The following is a 21,874-nucleotide window of genomic DNA, read 5'->3' on the forward strand; positions in this document are numbered from 1 at the left end:
ATTGCTGCAGCTCTGGGAGCCATGGCAATTAATACTGCTGTCACTCCCTCACCACTAATTTCTGGACACATGGGAATCATTCAGCCAGATGACATGACCCTGTGTGTTGGATCAGGCTGGTGCCTAGGGCTGGTCCATGGCCAGATCTGGCATGTGACCCCAGAGCTCTGGACTGGGCACACTGGATCAATCCACGGGCCTCATCTGGTGTGTAGGGCTGGCTTCCTACGTGTTACTACTCACTTAGCACAAATTATCTTTTTTTTCCCTTCAAGCTCCTTTTCAAAAACAAGGTGTGTAGTATATACAGAGGGCATGCTAATATGCACGAAAATACAGATTAGAAGAATATAGGCTTTGTCTTGTATTGCTTTTGCGCTTTGTGGTGAACCCTAACTATAGGAAGGTGTTTATAACAAGAGGGTCCTTGCCTGCCTATAGGAAAGTAGGACTGAAAGGGACTGACTACATGAGGTCATGTAGTCCAAGCCCCTGTTAAGGGCAGGATCAGTCTGGAATAAATCATCCCAGCCAAGTGTTTGTCTAAGCTGCTGTTAAAAATTTCCAGGGATAAAGAATCCTGTCTTCTCTAGCTCTCCTGTTGTAATGTTTAGCCACTGTCATAGTTAGAAAGCTTTTCCTAATCTCCAACCTAAATTTTCTCTGCTGCAGTTTGAGGCCATTGCTCCTAGTCCATCCTGTCCCCTGCAGCCACAGAAAAAAGTCTATCTTCATCCTCTCTAGAATTGCCCTTCCCATATTTGAAGACTGTTACCAAATCTCTCCTCAGTTTTTTCTCTAGACTAAATTATCCTAGCTCTTTTAGCCTTTCCAAATTAATCATGTTTCCTAGGCCTCTAATCCATATTCTGCTCTCAACAGGATTGTTTACAATCTGTCTGCATCATCTGGATCCTCCTTGAAGTATGGGGCCAACCACTAAACTAGACACAGTACTCCAGGTGAGAAGGCCTCACCAGTGTTGAATAAAATGGAAGAATCACTTCTCTTGATTTGCAAAAGGCATTCATGTTAATACAACCCACTATACTGTTGGCTTTTCTGTACAAAGTGTATTTTTGGCTCATATTCAACTTAGTGTCTACTGTAACCCCCATGCCTTTTATGCAGTACTGCAACCCAGGCAGTCATTCTCCAGTTTGTATTTAACTAGTGGTGGGCAAGAGGGACACCCACCCCAGGTGCCAAGTTAGGAGGGGTACTGGAATCACTTCCCACTCTGTGCTTTGGCAGCATACCCATGGCAAACATTATTTATCAAGAGACACCTCTATCTCAAGTGGCATGGGATTGTTCTGTTCCAATTGCGGGACTTTGCACTTGTTCTTGTTGAATTCCCTGAGATTGATTTGAGGACAGTTTCTCCAGATGAATATAAGATGAACATAAATACATAAGAAACATTATATTGCATCAGACCATACGTTCCCTGTGCCCAGTATCTTCTCTTTTAACATGACCTATCCCTGACCAGCCCCTAATATAAAGAAAGAGAATGTGAAAGTGTGATGCTTGTTTTGATTTGATTTTTTTTTCTCCTGAGGCTTGATGGAAGTCAGTGGGAGTTTTGGAATTAACTTCAGGGAAAGCAGATTCTGGTGCCGGTGAACATCACTCAATAAGGTATCTCTAGCCCAGTGGTTCTCAATGTTTTTACACTCGAGGTACGCCTTGGAAAATGCCAGCTCTTAGTTTTCAATCATTTTTTTGACTACAGAAAAATAATACAACAATACTTCTATTACAAAGAATGCAGAAAGACCACAACAGGTCAGAATGTTTTTAACATTGTAGATTCCTATTTGAGATCCCTGCATTTATTTTGTGAATAAAGTTTGCCACTTAATCATGTGGAATCCCATGGCATCCTTGAAAGGACCTCAAGGCACCCAGGGTACTTCAGGAACTTGGTTGAGAATCACAGTCCTTGCCTCAGGAAACCTAGGGAATGATCATTCCTAAGTCAGTCCTGACCACTTGTGTCACATGTGCCAATATATAGGACCAGATGATATATTTCTTACTCCAGAAAAACTGCTTCTGCGAGTAAATAGTTTTGATTGAGGATCAGCTCCAAATAAGTGACTTAGGTGCCTACAAGTTAGGCATTGTAGCATCTAAATATTAGGGTCCTGGCTCCCTGGGTGGACTTCAAAATCCACCATATAGGGTGCCTAGGCTCCCTATACTATGCCTGGGGAAGACAAGATGCCGCTGAACAATGGAAAAACATGCATAGCACTACCTAGAGCTAACTGATAGAAACCATAAGCACAGGGACTGTTTGAACTCTTAGGCCTCTCTGAAGCTTAGACCTAAATTTAGGATCCAGAGCCTGGAACTCTCTCTTGGAGATAGGTAGCTACAAAAATTCTTTGAAAGACCTGAATGGGGCCCATTCTTTTTAAAGTCTTGTAGTGGCATTCATCTTTTATGTAATTGTAACAGGTGGCCTTCTCGGGGCCAGTCCACCATTGGCTTGCCCACCTGTTTATAGGCTAACTGTCTGCCTCACTCTCCTGCCACAACTTGTTGGTTCATTATTAGCTCTAATTAGGTGGGAGGCTGCCCATTCTTGCCCCAATGCCAGGGGGCACTATCTGCGACCTCAATCCTCCCCTACACTGCAGCTCAAGCCTTGCACTTGGCATCTACCAGTGGTTTGCACTGGGTCTTTCCTAAAACACACAAACAAACACATACTAGACTCCAAGCCCTAGGCCTCCTCACTGGGGCTCCACACTGGGGTCTTCCACCCCTTGGGGCTCAGGTGGCCACAGCCCTGCCTGGCTGTAGGGTCTTACACCCCCACACCTCCCCTCACTGGGGCTCTGCACACTGTCCCTTCACTGGGGTCTGCTGCCCTGTCTGGCTCAGGTGGCTGTAGTCCTTGATCCAGTCAGGACAGCCTACCATTGGCCAATTCATTTTACATTATAAACCATCATCTTTCATGTCCTTCATCTCAGTAATCTTCAGTACCTTCATAAATCTTCCTTCTTCACAGAAGAACAATTAATTATCACTAACTTCACCAGTTCCCCTTTTATTATGGATGATCAATTTACAATCAATCAATTCATCCATCTCCTTGGATTAAAGATGATCAATTCATTATCCATAAATTCATCTGATGTACAAGATAACCCCCATCAATTTACCAATAATCTGGGGTCACTCCCTTGCAACACCACCATTTGGCCATTTCCTCATGTAAGGGGCTGCTTGGATTTCTCTTCTGTCTCCTGGTTCTGCTCTCTTTGATCCTGTTCTGAGTCTTCCCCAGCTTACCAGGCACTACAGCTATGTCCTAGCATAGCTGCTGGGATGTCTTGATTCTGCGCCTCCACACAGTGTGCACAAAGCTTCTCACGGTGCACAATCCGGCCCCCTCTCCAGGGGAAGTCTGTGTGCCGGCTCCTTTCTAATAGTCCCCCAGAACTCCCCGGGCCCAATGAGGGCTCGCTTCCTGCACACATGGCCATGTGCAGCTGGGATTCTGATCCATCTCCAGGGGCTGTACATGGGCCCCTTCTCTGGCTGCTGTCGAGGCTATGCAAACCCACCTGATTTTCTGAGGTAAGTTTGTTCTTCGACCCTGTCCTGCCAGTGTTTATTGCCCAGAACAGGGACTGGAGCCAGTTCCCTGTTATAGGGACCAATATTAAAGAGAGATCCGTGATAATGGCTGCATGGGCAATGAGTCATACTCTTTGCTACAAGCATGGAACCCCCTACGATTACATAAAGCTAATTAGTTCACTGACCTGTATTGAGGAATCATTTTTAGAATGAATAAATCATGTCAGGTTTCTGTAGAAGCTCTCAGCTTTATGTGACTAATACAAACAAAAGACAGGGCAGGTTGTATCAAACAAAGCCAGTGGCTTAACACAAAACCACAGATCAAGTCCTGCAAGATCTTCTCATGTGACTAGTTTCACTAATACTCAAGTTCCAATTAACACTCTCAGATGCACTTATGTAGAACAATGTATGCTGTATGGTAGCACTGAAGAGAAAATGTACTGGAGAAAACTGCAAAGTTTAGTCAAAAAAGAGAACCAAAAGCTGATTTTATATATTGGGGGAAAATGGTCCCAAACAGGCAAAAGCTAAAATAATTCTAGATTTAAAACAACTGGAATCATTTGTTCATAAAGTTTTGCTGAATTGGGCCCATATTCTTTTCTACAACACCTAGCTCTCAACTACAGTAGGTGCCACTGTATTGTAAATAAAAATAGCATTAATAATAATACAGGTGCAAGGGGTAGCTCTTCTGGGGCATACCTGAGAAAAGACCAGATGGCAAGTTGCATTGTTCTCAGTAACTCATTGTAGTAATTGGTACAGATTTTTCCCCCAATTTCCAAAGGCTCCTATATCCCTCAGAAGCAGCGGTGAGCAATGTATTTAAAACTGGAGTGTTCCACATACAATGGGGCTTTACTGCTTTGATGCTACACCTGGAATCTGCACTGGGCTATATTGTTGCCTTTAGCCTCAACTGAGCCAGAAAGCTTTCATATGCATAGCAATTATTAGAAAGCTGTGGGGTTTTTGGGCAGCTTCCATATGTGTGGACTATTATTCTGGTCACAAGTTGTTTCCTTTTCAGGTAATAAAAATGGGTAATGAAGAGAGGAGAAAGACAGACAAAAGTCCCTGAAACACGGTGCACAAAAAGTATATTAGCAACTGCCATGAAGGAGGATTTATCTGTGCCTAGCAGCTGATTCTTGCAATATCCTTGGCAATAGAACTGGGAATTGTGGCTTGTAAACAAAAATACATAAATAAAGAAAGAAAGCAGAAGAAATATGGTCTGATCTGTCCAGGTGCTCATTGAAAAATATGGGGTTTTTAACTTAGGACTGGATTCTGGTCTTGTGCATCGGTGTTTATCAGAAGTAATTCCACTGAAGTTCGTGGAATTATATGCATGTGAAGCTGATATGAAAAGAAAATCGGATCTCTTGTAATCTGTTAAACAAGCTTGGCTGAATATTTATTTTGCGTTAGTAAAAATGCCCTCATCCTCCCAAAAGGCCTCCAGGCTGTTTGAAAAAGTATTCTGCTTTGCTATTCCCTGATGTCCCTACATTCTGCTTACCCTTATTAGTTCAGATTTCTAATTAAAAGTTGTGGGTGAGCCCCACCCTTCTGCTGAGACTTTTGTTTTATTGTGTCTACTGGGATTTCATAGCTTGGGTTCAATTTTGATTAATTTTTAAAATGGAAAGTTTAGTTTAACTAGCACAGAGACAAAGGGGCCTTTTTGTCTCTAGGGAGTTGCAAATATGAAAGAAACACATGAATTATAGGAGATTTGTTTTCCAAGCTTGTGTTTACACTTTGTTTTGGAAGTTTCTCTTTTCCATCCAGTATATTGAAGAAATTAAAAACTTCACATGCTCACTGATGACCGTGGAAGTAAATCTGGGATTAAACTCTGGTATTCTTAGTTCTAGCTACAACATAGTGTTACAGCAAGCTTAATGTTACAGGCTTTTTAAATGCAATGGACCAGTGCACCAGCATATTATTAATTAGAAGTAAATCAGGATAAAAATGCCCACATCCATGCAGAATTCTCTTTCTTTTTTTGCCTACACAAACAGTGTAAAGGGGCGTGTTCTGTGTATATTGTAAAGATGTTTAAAGTATTTGCTTACAATATGATGAGCAGAAAGGAGGAAGAAACCAGGAAAAGTACTGCATTCCTGAAAAAATACCATCTGTAAAAGAAAGTTGGACATTTAGCATTCTCTTCAGAGGGCTATCTCCAAAAATTCTGTCACTGAAGAACCAAAATAGAATTTCCTGAAAATGTTTGGCTCCAGTTCCCCAGGTTGCACAGTAGCACGGCAGCCTACTTGACAGAGTGTTTGGGAATCAGAGGGTTATCCATGGTTCAAAATACGGGGGGGGGGCTGAGCCCCCATAAGAGACAATACCCTCCCCAAAGCCCCCCATAAGAGATGACAGCCCCCCCCCCCGGCAAAAGACTAGAGTACCTGGCCCACCCCACACCTTTATAAGCAGCTCAGGCAGCAGCAGTGGTGGCTCCTTCCAGCTTCCACCTGCCACTGCCACAGACCCTCCACCCCCAGAGTCCAAGTGTAATTTGAACCCTGGCGTTATCTAGTATAATAGATCAAGGGTCATCTAGTATAATTGTCTTCACATGTTCAGGATTCACTGTTCCTAAAAAATCCTAGACAAATGCTCACACAGCCTTTTCTTGAAACCCTCCAAAGGAGGAGATTCCACAACTTCCTTGCTGACCTACCATGGGATTGGGGCAAGTTATTTAATTTCTTCATGACTTTCTCCTAGTTTTTCTGTCTTGTCTACTCAGATTATAAATTTGCTGTAGCAGGAACTATCACTTTGCATTTCAGTTCTTAGTACAATACAGTTTTGATCAAATAACAGCAATTTATTTCTGAACAGATGGGAAGGACAGGTAACTTATTCTCCCAGTTTCTATTTGTACATTACTTTACTATCCAACAACAGCAGTGCTGGCTTTTCATGTATGAAATAGAAGGCCCACTAAAATGAAATTCCAGGTGCGACCATAACACCATTGCTACAATGATGAATGGACTGGTAAGATGGTAAGATATGATGCACATACTTTGGCCATAGTGCCTTGCCTGTTCTTATTTTTTTATGTGATACACTGCATTTTCTGGGTGTCTTTAATAATTCTTCCCCAGTTGTCCACTGCTTTGAGTCTGGCCATGTGACAGGAGAAGTGAGTATTCATACTGGCTGTGACTGAGCAGTGAGTATTCTTGCCAACTGGCCACACAGCTGGTTAAGGAGCTTGGGTTGCAGAGGAAGAAGCTGAATCTGGGGAAATATGAGGCAGGGAAACAAAGTGGCCCAGGGAGGGTTTAAACAGCTATTGTGTATGCAGAAGTAGGGAAAGGGAAACTGGTAGAGTCAAACAGGCATGCTTCTATCTTTTCTGAGGATGTATGAATATGGCAGCATATGTTAGAACCACAGAAACTCTTCCCCCAGCCCTAGCATCTGCAAAATCCACATCAGTAAAAAAAATGCATACCTAGCCCTTTTTCTCCAATTTTTCTTTCTGCAAAACTTTTTGGCTTCTGTTCTTTGATGTCTTGGTGGTGACTCCCTAAGATGGTCTTGACATCCTGGGCATATCTTGTTCCTGTGATCCAGCGGGGACTCTCCTCTTCCCTATCCTCATCTGTCCTTGCATCAAGGACTTTCTGTTGTCCAGTAGCATGTCTGACTGCATGAACTAGTATGTAGGGTTTGTTCCAGCTCTTCAAATAGTAGTTGTATTTTCCTTTCTACACCTGTTCCTATTTCTGTAAACTGCAGGGCAGTGAACTTTAAATCTGGTTAATTTCTTGACTTCTCCCTAACTTCTTAAAAGTTGACCCTACCACTCCACCATGGTGCTGACTAAGGTTTCCAAATGGCAGGACAAAGGCTAAATCATAATGCTGAGAAACCTTCAAATGAAGTGAGATCGAGTTCTCTGGTTTGTTTTCTGTCTCACTTTGCACTAGCAATGCATTCTTTATTCCAGTTTTTACACAGATGTAAATTCATTGAGTTCTGTTGATTTACTCCATATTTATGGTAGAGTAAATGAAAACAGAAACAGAGCCATAAATAATTTATCATAGGAAAAGGAAGAAAGCATGTAACTTCAGCAGAGAGAGGAGGAACTTCAGCTCCAAACTAGGCATATCCTTGGTAATGAGAGAAAGTTGAGAGGAGTGCTGCTGACTTTGTGGATTCACTGTAGCTAGTTATAAATGATGTATGAAATGAAAAATTCCTGCCCACCCGATGGGCTTAACAAACACTTCTATCATATTGTGTTGTGCCCTCTGCTCTAACATATAACTCAAACCAGATGTGGAAAGGAAAACCCACATCAAAACCTAGAAGTCTTGCCAAAGCAGTGGACTAGATGACTTCCTAGAGGGCATTTCTATTGCTAAATACTATGGGCTTAATCCTGAGCTGTTTCTTTGATATAAATTTAGTGCTAAACAGTGCAAACTCCCAGTGGAGTCAAAGAGAGTCTATCTGCAGTAAACACTAGGTAAAAACTGAAGACCAAGTTCTGCTTATCTATTTTTACCATTATAATTGTGCTTAGTGGCCTCAGCTGAGGTCAGGGCTCCATTGTTCTGGCACTGTGCAAAGTTTATGGTCTAATTCAGGAGTCCTTAACCCATTCTGACTGTGAGACCTTATGAAGTTGCTTACAGCCTCATAAAATTTAAAAGTTAAAACTGAGGTTGACAGGGAAAGTTAAGCATGGTGTTGCCTGAAGTATGTAACACTTAGTATTGTTGCTCATGGACCAAGGGAGTTTGGAGACTTCTGGTCTAATTTAATTAGAAGCTGTAAAACAGGAGTTCCCAACCTTTTTAGGCTCAAGGCAACCCTCCTTAGGCTCAAGGCACCCTTTGGGAAATGCCAGCTCTCAGTTTTCACTCATTTTTTTGACTATGGAAAAATAATAGAGCATTTTTTCTGTTACAAATAACTCAGAAAGACCACAACATATCAGAATGTTTTTAACACAGTGGATTCTTATTTGAAATCATTGTATGTGTCCAGATGAGTGTGCACATGCAGTATGTGGCACTGCAGGAGATCCTGGTGTCAAAAATATCCATGCCTGACAAAGATTGGGTGGCACACATGGTGGCAACATGCACTGCCCAAAACCGGAGCCTGGCTGGCCAGAGTCACACTCTGGTTGCTGGCCAGGCTCCCTGTGCCGGATCACTGCTGCTGGAGTGTTGAGAGGTGCCCAGGTCCCCAGATAAGGCTGCTGGGGCCTGCCCAGGTGCTGGCCCTAGCCTCCCCTACCCAACCTAGCACAACCTGCCACACATCAGAGCATGTGTGCGTGGGTGTTCCCTGGGGACAAGTAGCAGTGACACAACTGTGGGCCGCTGCTATTTGTCCCCAGGGAAATGCATGTGTGCGCATGTCTGGCACACCTAGTTTATCTTGTGAGTCATGTTTGCACACCTAACAGTGCTAATACTGAATGGCATCCTGTGGCACCCCTGAAAGGATTTCAAGGCACCCCAGGGTGCCATGGCATCCAGATTGAGAATCACTGCTTTAAGAAATAAAGTGACTTCCCCAAGGCCACTTAGCAGGTCTGTAGCAGAGTTGGGAGTAAAAGCTAGACAAGTAGTCTGTGTGAACACTACCTATGTGAATAGTTCTAGTTATGTCAAGGGGGTTACTTTTGTAAATAAGAAGGCAGAATCTATCCATGATTAAGGGCTCTAAGAGTTGAATGCATAGAAATTTTTTTTATAAAAGCATAAACTAGTTTTCAACAGTCTTTTCTTGGTAATTTTGCTGTATATTTTTTTATTTGCTTTATACAAAAAGATTTTCTACAGGAGCCTCGTACAAAATGGTTGGAAGTGTATGGTTAATGCATCCTCTACTATATGGAATCTCAGTAGGTCAATTATATAAGGACTGCTACCGCAAGCAGTTCAAAGAGTATCTCCTTTAGCTGAAGCACTTGAGGTTTCTGTATTTGGAGCAGTTATCCCTGCCTTTGCTGTTTAACTATATGACTACCATGTGCGGCACTTCGGACAGCTGCAAAGTTTCTCAGTAACTATGGTTCTCTTACAGTAATGTTTAAACAGACCTTCCAATCTGTTTTCACTTTAAGAGGCGTTGGTCAATACCCTTCACTTATTCATGCCAAGGGAGAGAGATTGTGGGCCTTAGTGTCAGGGACAGACTTCCACATCAAGCTTATTGAGATAAAGAGGTCTTATAAAAAGGTCTGATGCCCTAAAAGAGGAGTGGATTTTAAACCCACAGGAATAATACTAAATACTTATAAGCCTGCCGAAATCCTCTTAAAATGCAGAAAAATCTTTAAAAAAGAAAAAGAAAAAGAATTTGTGAAAAAATGACTTTGCCCTCTTTCAGTTTATCTTGGTTCCCTTTATTTGCACAAGGGATTCTGTATCTTTGCAAACACAGGCCTATAGTACTTGTTTCGAGGGACACTGTCTCTGAGAGCAGACCAAAAGGGTCCAACCATATTTTTGAGCTGCTGTAGTCCCTTGGTCCCCAAGATTTAGTTGACTCAGGCTTTCAAGACATGGCTATTCCATGTATGCACATCTGTGTTTGCATGGGGACAAGGACATTTGGTATTATTTCTCCTTTTTTAAAGAAGTTTAAGTGGTCTAATTAGAAAATAGAGATACAACTTGTTGACTTCGGTGACCAATCACATGCCATGATTAATGACCATTTAAAAGTGTAGTTAACATGAACAACTGGTGAATGACCTATAATGACTTGTTTCTCATGGCTATCTATGTGGCATTGGCTACATTTATAAAGTACACACAGTGGCCGTGTCTACACAAGATGCTGACTGTGCAGTAGTTTGTTACTACTGCATTGTAGCTTATTACTGCATAGTAGTGTTGCATGGCACGAAGCATGATGCAATGCTACAGCACAGTAGTAATGAGCTACTGTGCAGTAGAAACGAGCTACTGCGCAGTCATCATCACTAAAAAGCTGTTTGGAGACACTATTCTGCAGTAACTCCAGTTACTGCGCAGTCATTTAGTACTTGTTGTGTATGCAAATACTAAATGACTGCAGTAACAACTGTGTAGCTAGCGTCTTGTGTAGGCACAACCACTAAGCTATATTTCTCTTTCCTCCAGTCAAAGTAATGGACTTCATTTATTTTGTCCTGTTTTCTGTATGTTGGAGGAGGAGGAGATGAAACCTATGACTTGAAATATGTTCAAGCAATCTTTTTGTTAAATGGTTAGAAATGATGAATGCACATTGAAGCTTATTCATGGATAATATATGAATAGAAAAAAGGGCCAAATTCACCAAGTAAATTATTCACAACAAGTAATTCATTCTGCTCTCTTTGTAGAGTTGTCTGAGTGCAGTGAATTTAAGACAATCTGAAAAAAATCATAGAAAAATAGGGTTGAAAAGGACCTTAGGAGGCTATCTCATCAAGCCCCCAGCTCAAGGCAGGAACACCCTGTTTAAACAATCTTTGACAATTGTCTAACCTACTCTTAAAAACTTCCAAGGGTTTCCCTATGTACTTGATAAATTCTGGACCCAATGAAGTTAAAACTGCAGACTTCTTTGGGACTAGAATTTTCCCAAAGGGTAAATGATATGAGTTTTCTTTAACAGTTTTGTTGTTCAGTTGAAATGTAGGTCTACACTGCAGTGACTGCAGTACATGTAGTTTGGGCAGTGGCAGCAGTCTCATGCCAGCTCAGCACAGGATAATTTGCCCTGCTGCTTGGGCAGATTTTACAGCCTGTGCTTATCTTTGTGTTGCTGCGGCTAGACTCTGCTGAACCTATTCTTCAGCTGTGCTATAACAAATTCTACCCATTGAAGATCTAAATGTAGTGACTGTGACTGCAGTGTAAACACATGCTGAGTCACAAAGGTATGATCCTTTGCTCCAGGACCTGTCTTAGGAGCTAGGTTTGAACTACCATTCTGATTTCATTGTGAAGGGTTCAGCATGTTGCATGCCACCTGATTTGTATTACACTCACTACCATCTTTAATTCAGACCAAATTATTAAGACTCAATCCAACATTTCCACAGCCCGGACCTATTGTACTATGTCTTTTACACCAGTAGGTTGTTAACATCCCATCTTGGATGTGGAGTTCATATCCTTGTTATGTTTATGACACCTTTTGGTTGTTTTCATGACACCTTACTCCAGAGTGCTGAGCAAAAGTGACAAAAAGGAGACAATGGAAAACATAAGTAACAATCATCAGTACAAAGAAACAAATCAGCAATGAATGGGTCATTTTGTCAATGGCTCTAAGCAGCTAATACCATGCACCCTAGCATCTGAGCATCTTTACTATGGCATCCAAGTGTCTGGAAGAACAGAGTATTTAGGCAGAAGAGAGGAGATGATGAGGAAAAGCAGCGTTCGGAAGTGGAAAAGGACCAAGGGTTTTGAGAAAGGCTTTCACATGACAAAGAAAGTCAGAAAAACGAGGGCGTTTCCACTACATGAGTTATGCAGTTGTAGAAAGCAATGCTGTGTCTGGTGCGTGCAGCGCTCTGGGCTGCAACTTACATTATTATTAAAAATTAGCATCAGTCTTAGAGCAATGCAGCACAGAGCTTTGAGTGCTGCACTTGAATTTCAGCATCCCGAAGATGCCACGTGATGTGTGAATAGCACAAAGTGTTCCACCCAAAATACACAAAGCACCCTGCACGCTGATAGTGAGCAACAGCAGGACTAAATGGGTTAAGTTATATAAGCCCTTTTAGGGAGGGGTGGAGGAACGAACTCTATTGGTGTTGCTGTTGCAGCTCAGGTTGATTTAGAATGGATGACAGTGGCCTGGCGCAGGCCCACGACTGAGGAAAGCTGCTTATCCTTCCCTGGGTTGCCATGGAGATGAGCAGGAGGCAGCAGCAGCAGCAGAGAGGCTGTCAGTGAGGGAAATCAGTATCAGGCATCTGTGGGGTCTGCAGGAGGGAAAGGAGGCAGGATCAGGGACACGGTCGGCAGCAGACATGGACTTGCATTACGATTGTGCGGAGACTCCGGCAGTTGAGCAGCCGTCCGGGAAGATTAACAAAACGGCTTTCAAATTATTTAAAAGGAGAAAATCTGGGGGCACCATCCCCAGCATTTTTGGGGTGAAAAACAAAGGTGGGGATGGGAAAGACTCGAGTAAACCGGGGATGGTGCGGAGCAAGACTCATGATGGATTAGCTGATGCTGTGCTAGAAAGCAGCAAGAAAGAGGAATCGAGCAGTGGTCGTGGTGGCAGCGATCAGCAGAACAAGGATATAAACACTAGGGCTGTAGCCAGCCTGAATGTTTCAGCAAACAGCTCGGTGGCGAAGTCGCACAGTTTCTTCTCTCTGTTGAAAAAGAATGGGAAATCGGAAAATGGCAAGGGAGAGAACGCAGATCAGAGGGCTGGCAGCAGACAAAAGAAAGGGCTGAAAGGGATCTTCAGCAGTATGCGATGGCATAAAAAGGACAAAAATGGCAAGGAGGAAAGGGGGGAAACATCAGAAATTCAATCCAGCCTCATTATGCCTGGTTCTTTGACGGCCAGCTTGGAATGCATCAAAGAGGAGGCACCAAAACCTTTGTCTGAAACTCAAAACACCACAGAAGAAATTAACATTGAATTGTCTTGTGAGAAATGCAGCAGCGATGTGCACACTACAGCAGATGAGCCTGGAGTCAGAGATGGGGAGTTGCAGAACAACAGAAACGTACCAGGAGAGGATCCTGCTAGTGCTGGAAACCGAGGCGAGGAGAACAACCCTGAGCTACCAGATCCGGGCGCAGGAGAGGTTGGGACTGCGAAGGATGCAGCCATAACAGGTGACATTCCAATAAAGACTATTCCCCTTGTTGAACCCGAATGTGATAGCGGTCAAGAGACGGCAGCAGCCCCTGACCCTTCCTCTGTTGATCCACCCTCAGAGCAATCGATTGATCGTATTTGTTTGATGTTTGCTGACGTGACTTCACTGAAAAGCTTTGACTCTCTTACAGGCTGTGGAGATATTATTGCCGACCAGGAGGATGAAGTGGGCAGCAGCAGTGGAGGCTGTGACAAGAGCGCCCCGGGGGCCAGCAAGCCAGGCACCTCCAAAAAGAACCCAAACATTGTGGCCTACCAAGGAGGAGGCGAGGAGATGGCAAGTCCAGACCAAGTGGATGACACCTACCTTCAGGAGTTCTGGGATATGCTGTCACAAACAGAAGAGCAAGTCCAAGACATCCCTGGTGGGGGAGGGATAAAAAAGCCTGACATCTCAAGGGAGAGCAAGTGTGTTGAGGGGGCCCAGAATGGTTCAACGGTTAAACGCATTGGTCTCCACCAGATTCCAATTCATCTCAACCACAAAGAGGATCAAAAGAACAGGGAAAAGGAGCAGCAAGAGTGCATCCCAAACAGTGATGAGGGCTATTGGGATTCTACGACTCCTGGTCCTGAGGAAGACAGCACCAGTAGTGTCCAGAAAGAGAGCATACCGAGGGACAGCTACAGTGGCGATGCCCTCTACGATCTCTATGCTGACCCAGATGAAAATGTAGCAGGGGTGCCTTCTGATGAAGAGGTTACTTGTGTGTCGCGCTCTAAACCGGTGTCACCAATAACAACCACGTGCCCACTTAAAACACCTGCAGGTTCCGTCAAGGACTCTAAGATACCTATCAGCATTAAACATCTCTCATCGCTTCCTGCCAGCCATGCAACAGATGCAAGTAACAGCTATCATGCTGCACACCATCATCCGGCCAAAAGTGAGATACCCAGAACAAAAATACCTGTTTCTAAAGTACTCGTACGTCGGGTCAGTAACAGGGGCTTAGCAGGGACAATGATCAAAGCAACCACATTCCAGGACAGTGCCAGAAAGTAGCTGAATAAGAACTAGAGGCAAAGATGGATGGCAGGTTAGAAGCAGGGAAGTTTTCACTGAGGTCACCAACAAAATGTTTTGCAACACCTAAAGAAAGGCTGTCACAAGGACCCCTTCGGTGTGCCATGAGAGCTTGCACTTCCACACTTCTCCTGGAGATAGTGTATCTATAAATACAACAATTCAAATTCTTTTGAAGCACTTTTTTTTTTTTTACATTTCTATCCTTTTTCGGGAAGTAGCTTTTACAAGCCTTTGCAAAAGCAGGACTTGGATTATGAACCTAGAAGGGCATTTCTCCCGATGCAAATTAGTGCCATGAGTTATTCAAGGGGACAGATTACAGGAAGAGAGGAACAAGATGAGTTCTCCAATACACTTAGCTTTTACTGCTTTCTTTTGGCCTAAACTGGAAAAAGAAAAAAATGTTTCTTCTACAGTATATGGAAAAATGCCAAGCAAAACAGGTATTTTCCTGATGTTCAAACAGCAGCACTGATCAGCAGCAGACTTGACTTACTTGCATCTAGTAAGCTAACTCATGAGTTAGGTGAATTTCTATAACTGGAAGAAATATTTTTGTTTGTTTGTCTATTTGTTTTGGCTCCGCTATCATGTAAATGGATAACAGATGCATCTGGCATAGGGTCAGATGTTTACTTCAATATTTGTCCGATGCATAAAATCAGGTTCAGGGAATCATTTTACTAAATGCCAATATATACACAACTTTCACATTTATACAATAAATTACTCTTTATGTGTAGATATATGCATATTTTAACAGTTTTACTCAATCCTACAGATTTTTTATAACAAAACATCTGTCTGTATTATCTAGAGTTTAAGAAAAAGTTAGTTTTTATAGCTAGATAATTTTACAATTCTGAAATGATGGAACTTCCTTTAAGTACCTTGAAGTAGAACAAAACTCTGTTTTATATTGCCTCTTGCACCCCCAGATAAACAAGTCTATTGTGCTGGTTTTATTAGAGTGACACATTCATTGTGCCAGAGCCAAGGTTCTGACAGCATTGCAAGTGCAAACCTCTATTTTCAGGGGTTTGGATAAATTTGCTCTGGGCTGAAACCCTGCAGAGAATAAATCCTGGAAAGAAACTTTTTAAAAAAATACATTATATTTAAAAATGTGTAAAGTTAATTTTGGCTATTTAAAGAAAAAATTGGATTTGTTACTCATTCTTAATAACTTCAATGCTTAAGAAAGGAGTGGGGTAAACTATTGCTCTGCAAAGCAGTCTAATCAACTTTGGTCCTGTGAAAAATATATTAATGGCCAAGCTGCTTCTTTAAAAGTGGCTACTATATATGGGCATTGACAACTTTTCAAAGAAATTGCAGAAGGATGCTATGATGTGCCTACAGATGTATTTTCATGGTAGACTGAAACAGCTCCAAAGGACAGCAAAGTCTAATGGGTAAATACTGTGGATTTACAAATACTCTAAAATATGTATTTAACCAACAGACCACAATTAATACCAAGTTGCTGTTTCTGTGTATCTGAAAAATAATATATGTTTTTAAAAAGTTTTAACTATTTGTATTGTGCAGAGAAGCCTAAATTTAAATAAGGGAATCTAATGGGTCTGACCTTATATGACAGTTTGCTTTATCCTCTTTAGATTTGAAAAAATAAAAGAAAAATACAAAATATACCTTTAAAGAATATTAAGGTTGTAAGATGAACTGTAAAAACTAAGAAAATACAATATTTAAAGGCAAGTTCTTCCTCCCTTTATACTGGTGCATCCTTAATATCACTGCAGAGAGTGTTGACTATGTGGATAGGAGGGTAGGATTGGGAGCTAGCTCTGAAAATAACTCATTGCTTAACAATGACTTATCCTAGTGGTGAAGTCCAGGAAAAAGTGCCAGCTTTTCTATTCAGTTCCTGGCTTTATCAGTTTATGTCAGAACCTTAATATACTCAAAGAAGCTTATTTTATATGTAATTGTTTTGTAATGTGCATGGTTGTATACATGCCTACTCATGCATACCTATTGTACATATATGCATGTATAGTCATACATACCTATGCTTATATCATACATGCATACAAATGAACATGCACATTCATGTATAAACACAGCCATGCAAATACTACCAGGCATTTACACTTATGTGCAGACACTGAGGAAACATAGAACAAATCTTTCTCAAAACATGTTGGCAAGAAGAAGGAAGGGATTTGCATTTGACCTGATTCTGCTTGTATTTTTGTAGAGACTAAAGCTGTAGTATTCTCTAAAGGATGAATGTATAGAACATGGAATTTGAATCCTAGCCTCCTAGCCATAAAGCTTGCAGTCATGTTTTTTTTCTCATCTGACTTTAAGAATTATGTTCTTCTTTGCATAATGATTAAATGGCAAATTCAAACTTGCCCATTTTGTTTAAGGACAAATTGTACGGAAAGAATTGTACAGGGAATTGAAAGTTGAGGTGGAGAGAGGATGTTGTGAGCTTGTGACACTGTAAAGTAGGAGGAGTCAATTACAGGTGGTAGCAGTTGTGCATCATTTTAAAACACTAGTAAAATAACTTATCATCTATATACAAGACTTGTTTTAAAAATAATATACATTTAATTTACACTGTGGCATGTATGTATCAAGAAAAAAATAGAAAATAGAGTATTTTTAGATTAGTTCCCTCACACTAATGTCTAACAAGGACCACCATTAAAATCTGTTGCCTTTCTTTCATTTTTTCTCTCTTTCATTTTACCACCCTGCTTTTACTCCTGTTGCTGCATGCTGACTGGCAAAAAGTCAATATACAAAGCAAACCTCTTGCAAGGGGGTTGTTGACAGGTACCTGCCTACTCCATTTTACATGGATTGGTACTAGTCACTTTCTCCAGCTTTATATTTTATACCTGATGTAAGTAAGATTTACAGATCTCTTGGTGGTTCACTTAACTGCTTGCAATGTATATATTTAAAAGACAATCATATCCTTAGAGGAAGAATGGTGAAATAACATGTGGTAGGGTGTCAGTGTTTTTTTTATCAGAACAACGAGTTTGACATTAGATTCATGATTCAGGATAATGATTGTGTGGGAGCAAAAAATTAAAACACTGTTTAACACTTAAATTAACTTTTATTCACAAAAATTAGTCTTTAAGCCAATTATGTTTTATTTTAAAATAATATGTAATTTAATACTTACCAGGCCTTTTTATTATAATAGAAATATATTTGTATGTTATAACTTCACATATTGCCTGAAACAAAGCACTAAAAAGGAATTCAAAAAGCTTTTTTTAAACATGTACTTAATTCTCTTAAGTAACCTGTAAAGGTCTCTGATATGCCTAATGATTGAACAATTGATGACATGTTGGATTTAAAAGGTTGAAGCATAAAGAGTTAATAGTCCTGGAGGCATTTTTTGGAAATTTGCATTCTTATTTTTTATATTATTTTGTTTAAGCATACATTTTCTATGACCTTGGTGGGTATCAAGGTAGAAATGATCTTCCAGGTCCCAAAGACACCATTCTTCAACTATGTCCTTGTCTTTCTTTCTTAAAGAACACATGACTTGTTTAAAATTGTGCTTGGGATGACACTGTATAGCTATCACCCTGTCACACATAAAGAGTTTTATAGATCAGGTCTTGGCATTTAGTATTTATAATCTTTGCACTTTCAGGTCACTACTGGTAATTTTTATATGTTCCTAGGATATTTCTATATATTATGTAATATTTTATAGTTGCCTATACGGTATCTTCAGTGGTATATGATTTCTATGTTTCAGTCCTAAATATCAGCACAAAAGATTTCCTTTTAGGAGCATGAAATGCTGTCCTTGTGGACTTATTTTGTCACAATAGAAGTAAAGTTCGCTGTACTATAGGTGTGGTTTGCAACACAGGCAAAATGGTTTATTTTTCTCCAGTAGTACAAATGCATTACTAATATTCACAGTAAAGGAATCAAATGTGTGCAACAGATTTCAGAGGAAACTGCACAGCTACATATAAGGAAAATCCATGTTCATTGGTATTTCAACACTCACCATCTTCCTCATCCACTGTGAACATACTTGCCACAATTTAGGATAGCAGAGGACTGCAGACTGCATTTGAAAAATTGTGTGTGTAAATTTATCTGATGAAAATTCATTCACAGATTATTTTTTAATGAATCATACTAAATTATTTATCAAAGCTAAGATAATATTGTACCAAAGTCTTCAACATGTCTGATACAGATGGTATTTTTTAGGAAAATGCTAAAAGTATGGATGAGCCAAATTAACAAGCTTTGCTTAGCAAAGCAAAACCTTGTTGGTTTTAAAATTTATGGTACTGAGTGAGCTTGCTGATCAAAGAAAACCATTGATTTTGCTACATAGCCGCACTCTGAAGCTTTTTTGCCTGCTGTAATAGACTGTTTTGAAAAGGCTTTTCATTGTGATAATGGTATGGAGGAAATAGTTCACAACAACAATAGCCACTTAAAAGGCAGATGGTTACCTAAGAGCAGATAATGTAGGGCTTTAAGCAAGGTGGCTTGGGAACACATTTTCCTAGCTATTGATATAAAACGGTCTTGGAAAAATATGTTGTATCTTTGCAGACATTACATGTGAGAGTTCCTGCAATTTTTCTTTTATTTATTCAGAACCCATTTACCCAGGCAGAATTGTACACTTGGCTTTTCCAAAATTCATTTTTAGACTATCTTAGCCAGCTTCTGGCACTCTTATTCATACTGAACTAAATTTCCATCAGGGCATCTTATTATCTAATATGCTGTTTACTATGATTAAGGTTTTCAGAATCCATCTTGTTTGTTCTGAAGGGACTTGATTATGATTTGTTTTACATATGATTCTATGTCCTTTTAGGCCACCTTTAATCTTTTTTTGGTCTCATCCCCCTCAGTTTTTCATCTGAAATATTTAGCATTGTTTTGGTGTCTGCTACTTGATTAAAAAATGGAAGAGATTTTATGCTACGGTCAGAAGAATGCAGGAGGGAAGTAATTATATCAGCTACCATATTTTCTCATGTATAACCTGTACCTTTCCCCTGAAAACAGATGGTGAAAGTTGGGGTATGCACTACATGCCAGAAAAATGACTTGCCACAGGTCTGGAAATTTGGCAGTGGGGGAGTGGTTGCAGCATTAGTTGTAGTGGCTCTGGGAGCCATGGCAATTGACACTGACACTGCTTCCCCATCACCAGATTACCAGACCCATGGGGAGCTGCCCAATTGGATGACATGGCCCTGCACACTGGATCAGGTAGGCACATGGGGTTGATCTGCAGCTGGACGTGGCATGCAGCCCTGGACCCAGCACATAGCCTTGGACCTGGGGAATGGGATTGGACCTATTATGCAGCCCCAGACCCAGTGTGTTAGATTGGGCACATGCACGGGATCAGGCTACAGCTAGATCTGGAGTGCCCTCTGATCTGGGATGTGGGGTCAGACCTGGTGTGTGGCCCCAGATCCAGCACATGGGCTAAGGCTGCAGCAGGACCCAGTATGCAGTCCCAGATCTGGCACCTGAGGTCCTTATCTTCACTCCAAGGTAAGATTATTTTTCTTCAATCTGTCTATAAAAATAGGGTATGTATTATATTCTGGGGCATGCTATATGTGAGAAAATATGGTGTATCATAGTAACCCCAATCCTACAAGTAAAGGCCTGCTTCCATGAAATTCTTCTTGTCCTGGAGTAGTTTTCCACTGTGGAGAGTGAATGCCATTATCTTGGACCTCCACTCTCTCTCTCTTCAGCTCTTGATCTCTGCCATATTGCTGCAGCTGTGAGAAGTGGAGGCATTGAGCCGGCACTCCCTAATACGAGAGAGGAGCTGCTGGCAACACATTCTCCATGAGGGGTCATTAGCTTTGCTCTTCTCATTGGTTTGAAATAAATGTATTAACCTCCAGATGGTGCTGCAAGGCTCATTGTTTTATGAAGGGTGTGTGTGTGTGCATGTTTGTGTGTGTGTGTGTGTGTGTGTGTGTGTGCGTGAGCGAGAGAGAGAGAGAGAGAGAGAGAGAGATGCTGTTTTATGTAGAGTGAAATGTTTACCCTCATTTATCCTTGCCAGACAATCTTAAGTAAGATATGTCATTTGCTCTCCTTGTGAAGGAGGTTGGTATCATTCCTCAATATGATCTATGCGTGATGGAGATTGCTTTTGAATTGTCTCTGATTAATGCCCCAGTTTGTCCTTGTAAATTTAAATAAATAAAGCCCAGTTTCCTATAGGAAAAAATGACACACCATTCACAGGCAGGAGGCATTTTAAAATGCCCTGTTTGTAGTCTCTTTGGAAGGAACAGAAAGGAGGAGAATATGGCTTAGTCTCTCATGTCACAGGCACTGCACACTCAAATTAGAGCTAACCCAGCTGAGGCCCCAGAGCTGATAAATTGACATTTGCAGACATTTTCTGAAACCCTGCTTCTAAGGCTCAGTTCTGCTCTGGCAAATCTTCCATTGACATGAGTGGGAGAAGGGTCGGATGTTTGGAACTGTAGTTAGTCCTAAGTGTCCGCTAAATGTACGCTCCCTTTCTATTTCAAAGTGAGTATTTTAGTGTTGTCCAGGTAGCTATGCAGCTTTTTATTTGGTGGCAATATTTCCCTCAATCTAAATGCAAATCATGTGCTTCCATTGTTTTTTCATTTTAACAAGCAGCCACTCCAGGGCTTGACCCTGGTGCTCACTGTGCTCAAATTGCAGCTAACACAATCATTGCTGTACTTAATTTAGCTTGTGATGGCAGAAATGGGACTGGATTCTTTCAAGTGCAGTAAATCCTTTATGCCGCCTATTGTGCCATTCCTCTCACTTTGTGATTTGTTAACCAGTATATTTTCCTTTTCACCCTAACTGCAGTTTATGAAAAATGTTTTTAGCAGGAATGAGTTGTTGGTTTTGGACTGTAAGGACCCAAACACATATTTTTAATTATTTTGGACTATGATACATTAAAATGATCACCATGTCAAAATCAAACAATTTCAGTTAGGTGGTATTTTTTTATGCAGACTCATCATGGTATTTGAATATATGTTGCACGTAAAAGAAAACTGGCTACATCTGCTTTGAATTATACCTGATCTAGGCCAGGGGTGGGTAATTATTTCAGCTGGAGGGCCACTTAATGAGTTTTGGTGAGCTGTTGATGGCCCCAAGGGTAGCCCCACCCCTTGACAGGAGCCCTGCCCCCGGTCGCCATCTTGGAACCAGAAGCCCTGCCCCTAACCCCTGACTTTTGCCACTGGAAGTCCCTCCCCTTGTCCCTGGAAGTATCCTTTTGGGAAGGGGGTTTGCCATCTTGGAGCCAGAAAAAAA

At 41.2% G+C, this 21,874-nt stretch overlaps 1 protein-coding gene across 1 annotated transcript; it reads left to right on the top strand.

Moving 5' to 3' along the window:
• The first annotated feature begins 12,454 nt into the window (after window positions 1-12,454).
• On the top strand, window positions 12,455-17,242 carry AMER2 (APC membrane recruitment protein 2). The gene has a single exon (XM_019530166.1). It carries the CDS (start codon window positions 12,635-12,637, stop codon window positions 14,510-14,512), a length of 1,878 nt encoding a protein of 625 aa, XP_019385711.1. The 5' UTR covers window positions 12,455-12,634; the 3' UTR covers window positions 14,513-17,242.
• The last annotated feature ends 4,632 nt before the right edge of the window (window positions 17,243-21,874 follow it).

The sequence above is a fragment of the Crocodylus porosus genome, unplaced genomic scaffold, assembly GCF_001723895.1.
Source record: "Crocodylus porosus isolate Cpor-Errol unplaced genomic scaffold, CroPor_comp1, whole genome shotgun sequence".
Classification (NCBI taxonomy): Eukaryota; Metazoa; Chordata; order Crocodylia; family Crocodylidae; genus Crocodylus; species Crocodylus porosus.